A 9,553-nucleotide genomic window follows, 5' to 3' on the forward strand; every position below is an offset into this window, starting at 1 on the left:
GTAACCAATGCTCTAAAGCACTCTTTCCTCTTGTGTCTGATTTACAGCTTTATCCATGATTTGTTCAAATACAAAACTCCTCAAAACATAACCAGCTAAATCTAGGCCATCAAAGCAGTCAGGTTTTCAGGATATGCGTAATCAATATGCATGTGATACTAGAATACAAGAGAGGCAGGACATGCAAATATACAACATGCATGGGCTAAATATTCCTTTAACACTGCTCACCCATTCAAAGATGTGTTCTTAAACCAGTAACTTCATAAACCACTTTAAAAACATTTAGTTTGACTGGCTGACCTTGCAACACTGCCGAAAACCATGACATTCAAGAATATGCACGAGATTAATCTATGTATCTGAGACCCATTATAAGTAAATCTCATGAATTTTCATTACACTCATAACCCAGTTAGGCGTACCTCCAAGAAAGGGTTGAGAAATGCTGTGGTTGGATATTTAGGGCAAACCAAGCATTCAAAGCCCCCAGTGCTGTCATTACACAATGGTAGCTTCTACTGGTCAGGCTCTGAGTTAGGCCAGACTGTGGCCCCTGGTCTATGACTGTCATTGTACTACAGAACAGAAAAAGGAGAATATGAAAGTCTCATAAAACAATGAACAGTGCACAAGGGGTTAACAGGAAATGATCATTTATCCTTTCAGATAATCCATGATCTGGTAGCAGATTTAAAACAAATTTAAGGAAGTGGAAATACGCAGTAAAAACTAATATTTTAGAGTTGATGGGTTTAAAAAATGTAGAGAGTTTAAGCAAGTTGCTGGAGGACACATCCATTAATGATTATAACATAAGAATAACCATACTGGGTCAGACCAATGGTCTACTTAGCCCAGTATCCAGCTTTCAACAGTGGCCAATCCAGGTCAAAAGTGTCTGGCAGAAACCCAAATAGTAGCAACATTCCATGATATTTCCTCCAGGAACTTGTCTAAACCTTTTAAAAACCCAGATGCGTTAACAGCTGTTTCCACATCCTCCGGCAATGAGCTCCCGAGTTTAACTATTCTTTGAGTGAAAAAAATATTTCCTCCTATTTGTTTTAAAAGCACTTCCATGTAATTTTGAGTGCTCCCTGGCCTTTGTACTTTTTGAAAGAGCGAAAAATCAATTCACTTTTACCCGTTCTACACCACTCAGGATTTTGTAGACCTCAAATCATACCCCTCTCAGAAGTCTCTTTTCCAACCTGAAAAGCCCTAACCTCTTTATACTTTTCTGATTCGAGCACAGTTCCATCCCTTTTTGGTCACTCTTCTTTGAACCTTGTCTAATTCCGCTATTTTTTTTTTTTTTTGAGATACAGGAACCAAAATTGAATTCAATAGTCAAGGTGAGGTCGTACCATGGAGCGATATGGAGGCATAATATTCTTGGTCATACTTACCATCCCTTTCCTAATTCCTAGCATCCTGTTTCCTTTTTTGCTGCCACCACACACTAGGCAGAAGATTTCAGTATAGGGTCTACAACGATACCTAGGTCTTTTTCTTAGGTGCTGACTCTTAAGGTGGAGCCTACTAGCATTAGGCAACTATTTATTATTACATTTGTACCCCGCACTTTCCCACTCTAGGCAGGTTCAATGCGGTTTACATAATAATATGGATTAAAGAGAATTGATAAAAAGAAAATAAGTTAATTAAAGCAGAATAATAAAAGAGATAGGTAGGTAGAGATGGGCAAGGGTGAAGGGAGTAGGAGAGGTGTAGTTGAGCATTGGAGGAGGGGTAGAGGAGGCGGGATGGAATATTTGGTGAGAGATGTAGTCTGGGTCATTGTGGTAGTCTCCTGGATATGTGTTGGGTAATGTGCAAAAAGGCTGGGGCATTTGCCAAGTCTTACTTCTAAGACTGAGCTAAAGGGAAGGATTGCTCCACTGGTAGTTTCTGGGTACATCCCAGTGACCTGGACTGGCCGGCATGGATAATTGGCCTGCTCCAGCAGGGCAGTTCTAATGTAAAACATGAGGGAGGGGGAATTCCCAGGTATTGTGAATGAATGCTTGTAGTACTGTAGCCAGAAATGCAAAAAGGAGAAGAAAACCCCTTGACTATCACACAGTACCTGCACATGACAGTGAAAACAGGACACATGATTTGGGCATACGTAACTATGGAATACTATAACTTACGCCCTTGACCATAGACTATCAGAAAATCACATTCTAAAACACCAGCATCTATTAACAGCCTTATCTATTATCTCCTAACGATGATTATATACTTAGGGCCCTGTTTACTAAAGTGCGCATTTTTAGCACTTGCTAAAAATGAGCGCGTACTAACACTAGTAAAACCCATAGGAATGTACGGATCTGTCTAGCATTAGCGCACGCTAAAAATGCTAGTACACCTACAGTGCGGCTTAGTAAACAGGGCCCTGTTTACTAAGCTGTGCTAAGGGCACGCTAACATTTTTAGCAAGCGCTAAATGCTACAAACACATCTAACGTTTAGCGTGTGCTAAAACTGCTAGTGCATTTAGTAAACTAGGCCCTAGTTGTCAATAATCACAACTTCAATCCACCTTTGCTTTCTCCTAATAGTTCCAATTTTCTGCCACCTTTCCTCTTTGTCTAAGGCCAAGGTCTTGTGATTGTGACGGGGGGGGGGGGGGGGGGGGAGGGAAAGACTAGTGATAAGAGAATAGTAAAAGCTTTAAAATCTTCAGAGATCTGGGGAGGGGGGTTGTTTGTTTTGTTGTATTTTTTTTTTTTTTTTTTTTTTTAACATCTCCACATTTGCCTACAACTACACTGGCTGCTGTGTTGAAGCCACTCTGCCATTGGTGGGGATGCGATATAACCAGCCAAGTTTCAAATATCTCTCCCCCTGCCTTCCTACTGGTTTACCAAAGCAGGCATGCTCTCCCTAAATTGCTGTTTCAGTCATGCTAGATTTAAGCTTTAGATTAAATGCCATGCTGGAAGTCTACATACCAGTCTGAATGGCCAGTTTTTAACTAGCATGTGTATAGCCAATAATTTAAATTTCTTACTACTTCAGGAGGGCTAAGAATTCCAGAGGGGGAGGGGCAATCACACAAAAGACTTCCTAAATTATTGTGCAACTTGTTTATGCTGGAAGCACTTTCAGGCATTAAGTTCCACAGGACTTTTTGCCAAACGTTTTCTATGTAGAATTTTACATTCTTATGTTTGTTTAATTCTCTCTCCTCATTCCCAAATTCTTGTTTAAGATTTCCCTGTCGATAATATACCGACTCCAAACTTTCTCTATGCACAGAACGGAGGTCTGGAGCCAAAACTGGAGCAAACACTAGAAAATGCAATAAAACAGCCCTGGGAAGTAAAGCCTCCTAACTCTCTAAAGTGTTTTTGTACTATGCACCGAGTCCAGCGTTAAACTAACAGATGTTTAAGCCATAAACCGTTTTAGCTATAACCACTGCTTTCTTAATTCACTTTTTTGTAGAATTATAGAGAAACAAAAAACAGCAATAGGCTGCAAAGCCTACCTCCTGCTGCGGCTTCCTCTGGCTAGGATTAGCTTGCTGCAGGCAGCAGGGACTGTGTTTGAAGTTCTACCCTGATCCAACCCCAGGAGGGTCACACCAGACCTATTTAACAAAGGTTTCTACTATTCTGTATGTATAGATTATAAAAAAAAAAAATCCTAAATCACATAACGACCCACCCCGAAGAGCTAAACACTGAAAACACCAGCAAGGGTGAAGCACAGCGCCTCCCAGTATCCCACCTTCGCCCTAGGAAGGCCACCGAAATCAAGCAGACAGCAGCGGCCCAAGCAGCGCATGTGGCAGAGGTAGCAAGGGCAGGACGGAGAAGCAGGACATACACACATAGACGTGAGGGGGGAGGGGGAGAAGAGGACTCATTGGCCACAAAGCCCTCGCCTCGCACTCCTACAGATCTGCTTACTCACTGCCAGGTATTCGTGCTGCTGCATCCCGGCATTTAAGCAAAACAAGCACAATGCAGATAATAAGTCACAAACAAATAATGTCAGTCCTGATCACTTCGTTTACTATCTTGCACACGTTAAAAGCACTTCTAGTGAGCCCTTTCTGAAAAATAAATTAACAAGGATAGACGAGCAAACGGATGCCGGGTTTTTTTTTTCTTGCCAATATTATAAACCCCCTTGTGGTGGAGCGGGTAGATACAATAAATAAATAGGAATGTCACCGGTTCAAATAGGGTTCCCACATAAACCCCACGCAACCAAGGGGTTTGACAATTTTATTAAATGGTAAAGTAAACAGAAACACTTGGTTATGTTCCTTAATGTAATTGGTACCAAGTGTTAGTTTGCTAGTATTAAATAAAAACAGTGCAAGTTGCTAAAATACTTTGCGATTAGTTTCGAAGGTCATGAGATTTTCAAAACTACAATTTACAGTTACCAAGACCGCGACTTCTGCAACAACCCCCATTACTGTACTCAGATCTGGTAATCTGGAAAGAAGAGCAACAACGATTGCGGAGGGAAGGGAAGGGAAGAGAGAAAACTAAATTGCAGCACTTGATTGATAAAGAAACCTAAACTACAGCCTGGATGAAAACTCAAGAAGGGTGGGGAGGAACCTAATTTCTTTCATATAATCCGAAGACGAGATAAACACTTGCTTGAAAGGGAAGATTTAGCTTAAAAAAACACAGAAAGAGGTTCAACTCTCACAGACCATCATCATAGGTGCCAGCTCCATGCTTCTAACTGCAGAAGGAAGAAAAAAAAGAAAATGATGCAACATCAGTGTTTTACCTGGCTCTCACTCCCACCCAGCAGCTCTCCGTATGCCGAGTAGATTTCAGGAAGAAAGCCCCTCTTCCAGCTACAAGCAGCAGAAAACATTCGGAAACACCATAAACAAGCCCCGTTCGAATAAGCACCGCCCCTGGTCTCCCTGCAGGGGCGATGCCCAGCAGGCAAGGGATGCCTCTTTCCCGGTTCTTTCTGTATTCAAAAATAATGGGGTGGCACCCAGCAGGCAAGAAAAGCTGGTCTGTAGTGGGGACTGCACGGAATTCAATCAGCAGGCAGGGAACATCTACTCTACATCAGTGCAGAAGACGGCACCCAGCAGGTAGGAAACGCCTTCTTTCCTGCCAAGAGGAAGGAGGGAAAGATCCAGTCATCCAGACCCTACAGGGGGAAGGGGGCGGAGGCATTTTAAGCAACGCAGCTGACGTCACAGATACGTCGGAGTCGGCAGCGCGGGACCCTCTGTGCGACCGCTCCTGCCCAAGACCAGCCCTGCGCTTTAGTTACCCTACCCGTTAGGTTCTGCTCTTCCCGCCCCTGAGGCTGTAGAATCTGTGGTAGTATGTAACAAAAGAAGGCTTGTACAGGAAAGGCCCAACAAACTAATATTAATAGACTGAGACTCACAGGCACAGATGTTGCATCTATTTTAGAACAGTGGTATAGGCAGGTTTAATTTTTTTTGTTGGGGGGAGGGCAAGGTTACAATAGCAGTGCACTAGGTCCTGTGAATGCTAGCTAATACATCTTCCAGCTCTCCTCGCATTGACCGTGCCACTGCTGCTGACTGAATAGTCTCTTTCCAAAGTAGAAGGGGCAGTACACACACAAACACAAAAAAAAAGCACAAAAGGGCCTTCAGGACTGGAACAGTGTATGTTTTGGCATACATACACGCCTGTGTCAGGGGTCTAACAAAGAAACATAAAAATACATTATCAAAATACAATTAAATCAATAACATACATACTATTTTACATTAAAATAATAAATTAATAAATCACTAGCCATGCAATGGATAAAATGTATTACATAAAGAGTGATGAGCTGATGTCAATATAGAAAAAAAATTATACATAAAAAAGTGAAAAGTGACATAAGTGACTCAAGATACAACTTGAATCACTTACATCGGGCATATTTTCAAAGCACTTAGCCTTCCAAAGTTCCATAGAAACCTATGGAACTTTGGAAGGCTAAGTGCTTTGAAAATATGCCTATTTGCACTTTTTTTTAATGTATAATCACAGTGGGGGGGGGGGGGGGAAGGCTATTTACTGCCTGAACCCTTACCATCTCCTATTTAGCAGGCGGTAAGGGCTCACGTGCTAATCCGGTATTAATCTGGCAGGGTGCAGTGCTGCCCATTACAACCAGGCACGCCTGTTCCCTGCCTCTCTCCCCCCACCCCCACCCCCTGCTAGAAAATAAATTATTTTCTGGTGCGGGAAATGGCATGAGGCAAAAACAAAACTACTGCCGGGCAACTTGTCATGTCCGACAGTAGTACTATTTTGCCATGCAGTAGCCCTGCCGCCGCTTGATAAAAGAGCCCCTATGCTTACTCAAAGGCAGAAGTAATTCTGTGCACACGTATGTGCCCATAAGATTTGATAAATTAGAGTGTATTTTATATAATATTTGCATAAGTACTGATACCCCACCCCAGTCTATTCTGGATATTCTCTGCACTTGTGAGCACCTAGATCATGTAATAATGGTCATAATTATTTTCTGAACATCTACTTTTATGCATGAATACTAGATACATTTATAAGTGTCTATAAAATACAATTCCACATACTCTTCACGTATAAAATTATCCCTGAACAGGGAATTTTATAACAGGTCATCTAATCGGTACAGCAGGAAGGCACATAAGTTATACCAATTTTTAAAAGGAAAATATGCACATCTTCGCTTTTTTAAATTTACCACATCGTAATGGGGTTTATAGAACACTGTCCCTCACCCTTAAGAAAAGTCCCTGTCTAACTACAATTTTGTGGAAGCTGTCTCTCCAGGAAATAGAAATTGTGTATTACAAATGGAGCTAGAAGGATACTCGTATCAAACACTAGAAGACTCTGGCAGTGTCAAGACCCTTGTACAGAGAGAGGTACTCAACCTGTTACAACTGAACTACAAGAGAACTGTGACCCTGGCCTGTGTACATGGGGACCAGAGATGGTATCCGATGGCTCAAGTGTCCTGTAAAACACCTGTTGGGCAATCTCATCTGGAGGTAATGGCCTTGCCTATCTTACACAGTGATTTTGGTCTAGGATTTGGGCCCGGCTGATCGATCGCCCAAAGAAAGAGGAGGAGTCTTTTCCTGAGATCTTTACGTTTTATACATCGAAAACCCAAAGTTGCCTAAGCCCCGCCTCCAGCGGAGGTTAGAGCTACGGTGCACTCTGAATCTAGGAGCTGCCTTAGACGGAGATCCAGAGCAAGAGGAAGATGATAGATCAGACAATCTACCCGAATGGAGTAGTAAGGGAGCTGAGGGGAATTTCAAAAGAGCGCAGTCAGAGAATGAGTCCCTTAGAGCAGCCTGAGCTAGGGTTGTTTAAGTGGATGGAAATCCCATGGGTAACCAGAACCCCACTAAGGTAGCACCCCCCCTATTTTGTAATAAGGTATGACTTGCTGTATCGGGTGGCCAGGGGAACCCTGGAGGGGGAAGAGGTAGAGCAGCTGTTAGTACCCCAGCCCTACCATAGGCAAGTTATGCAGCTAGCCCATAGTTACTTGCTAGGTGGTCACCTAGGGGAGGAGAAGACCAGGGAATGGATTTTAACCTGCTTTTTCTGGCCAGGGACATTTAAGCAAGAGGAACTCTTTTGCCAGTCCTGCCCAACCTGCCAGTTGAATAGTCCGGTGAGGGTCCCACCTGTCCCTCTCATGCCCATGCCCCTTGTTGACACCCCATTTGAACAAATAGCAATGGACTTCATGGGACCCCTGGAATGCACCACCCGGGGTCATAAGTATATCCTGGTTATTTTGGATTATGCCACTCGCTATCCAGAGGCCATTGCATTGTGGAACATGATGAAGAAGTGCCTTGCTCAAAGTTAAAACTGTGTGGACATCAGTGTTCCAACCACAGACAGACAGTTTGGTAGAATGCTTCAATAAGACACTGAAACAGATGCTGAAAAGGTTTGTGGCCGAAGGTGGGAAAAACTGAGATTCTTAACTCCTGTATATACTGTTCACCATCTGGGAAATGCCCCAGAGTTCAACAGGATTCTCTCCGTTTAACTGTTGTACAGGAGAAGGCTTAGATGAATCCTGAATATGGTTCGAGAAGCATGTGAAGAGGAACTCAGCCCAGGGATAAACTTGGGTGAATATGTGCTCACCATGCAAACGAAGCTAAAGAAATCCAGTGAGGCCACCAAGCTTTGCCTAGAGAAGACTAAAGTGGGTCAAGCCTGAGCCTACAACCAGAAGGCCATTCAACGAACCTTCCAGCTGGGAGATAGAGTCCTAGTCCTTTTAGCCTCTTCTGAAAGTAAGCTGTTATACAAGTGGCAAGAGCATTATGAAGTGGTAGAAAGAACAGGACCTGTGGAGTGGAGGAGTGGCCTAGTGGTTAGGGTGGTTGACTTTGGTCCTGGGGAACTTAGGAACTGAGTTCAATTCCCACTTCAGGCACAGGCAGCTCCTTGTGACTCTGGGCAAGTCACTTAACCCTCCATTGCCCCATGTAAGCCACATTGAGCCTGCCATGAGTGGGAAAGCGCAGGGTACAAATGTAACAAAAAAAAACTATAGGGGATCTCAACCAGACAAAAGGAACAAGGCAAAGGTCTTCCATGTCAACTTGTTGAAGAAGTGGGTCTGCATGACAGCAGCCTTAGTTCAAAGAGACAACTTTGGGCCAGAGGTCCCGATAGACTCCGAACCCATGTAAGTCCCATTTAGTAACCAGCTTGGTGTTTTGCAGAAGGCTGACCAAGAGCAGTTGGTATGCCAGAACAAAGATGTGTTTTCCACTGAACCAGGATTGGTAGTCCAGCAGCGTTCCTATCGTATCCAAGAAGCCCGGCAGCAAGTGGTGACGAAAGTGGTTGCGAAAATGTTAAAGTTGGGAGTTATTGAAGAGTCCATCAGTAATTGGGCATCTCCTATTGTGCTGATACCAAAACCGAATGGGAGTAATCAGTTTTGCATTGACTTCTGGAAAGTGAATGTTGTCTCCAAGCTAGAGGCCCGTTCCAATGCAAAGGGTAAATGAACTCGTTGAGCGGCTGAGAGGGACCCGATTTAGACCCCGGACCCCAATTATTCTGAAAAGTTGGCCTACATACTCAGTGTATAGTGAACTAGAACAGGGGTTACAGGCCACACCAGTGCAAGAATACTTTCAGTCCTTCCCCCTCCCCCCACTTATGTTTCATGACCCTGGACTCCCCCCCCCCCCCCCCCCCCCGGGATTTTCAAAATTAAAATTTATCATTATTATCCTAATATCACTCATCCCAGAACAATTCTGCAAAAATGCATAGATAGACATCACACTTTTAAATATTAAACTTTGTTTTGTATGTACATAGATAATGAGGGTCATTTTTGAAAGCCATATAATAGATTATATGACTATTTAGCCAGGTAAATGAGCTATTTAAAAATGTAGTTAAAACTAGGTGGTGATTGTTCTTTTCAGTTTGTGTAACCATCAGGAGCTATTGTTTTGCTTTCACTACAGCTGTTTGTGCTACCGTCCCAGAAGCTGCCACCCTAGGCACTTGCCTAGTTTGTCTACTCA

The 9,553-nt window shown here is 43.2% G+C and overlaps 1 protein-coding gene across 2 annotated transcripts in view; it reads right to left on the reverse strand.

Moving 5' to 3' along the window:
- Positions 1-5,120, reverse strand: part of PLS3 (plastin 3) — a 263,150-nt gene extending 258,030 nt beyond the window's left edge. The window contains exon 1 of one of the 2 annotated variants that reach the window (XM_030208871.1): positions 4,785-5,120. In XM_030208871.1, the coding sequence (XP_030064731.1) occupies positions 4,785-4,863 (79 nt within the window). In that variant the 5' untranslated portion in view covers positions 4,864-5,120. Of the gene's footprint in view, positions 1-4,773 lie in introns of both variants that reach the window. The other variant, XM_030208872.1, reaches the window with a different exon arrangement.
- Positions 5,121-9,553: the final 4,433 nt, after the last annotated feature.

The sequence above is a fragment of the Microcaecilia unicolor genome, chromosome 7 (genome assembly GCF_901765095.1).
Source record: "Microcaecilia unicolor chromosome 7, aMicUni1.1, whole genome shotgun sequence".
In the NCBI taxonomy this organism is placed as follows: domain Eukaryota; kingdom Metazoa; phylum Chordata; class Amphibia; order Gymnophiona; family Siphonopidae; genus Microcaecilia; species Microcaecilia unicolor.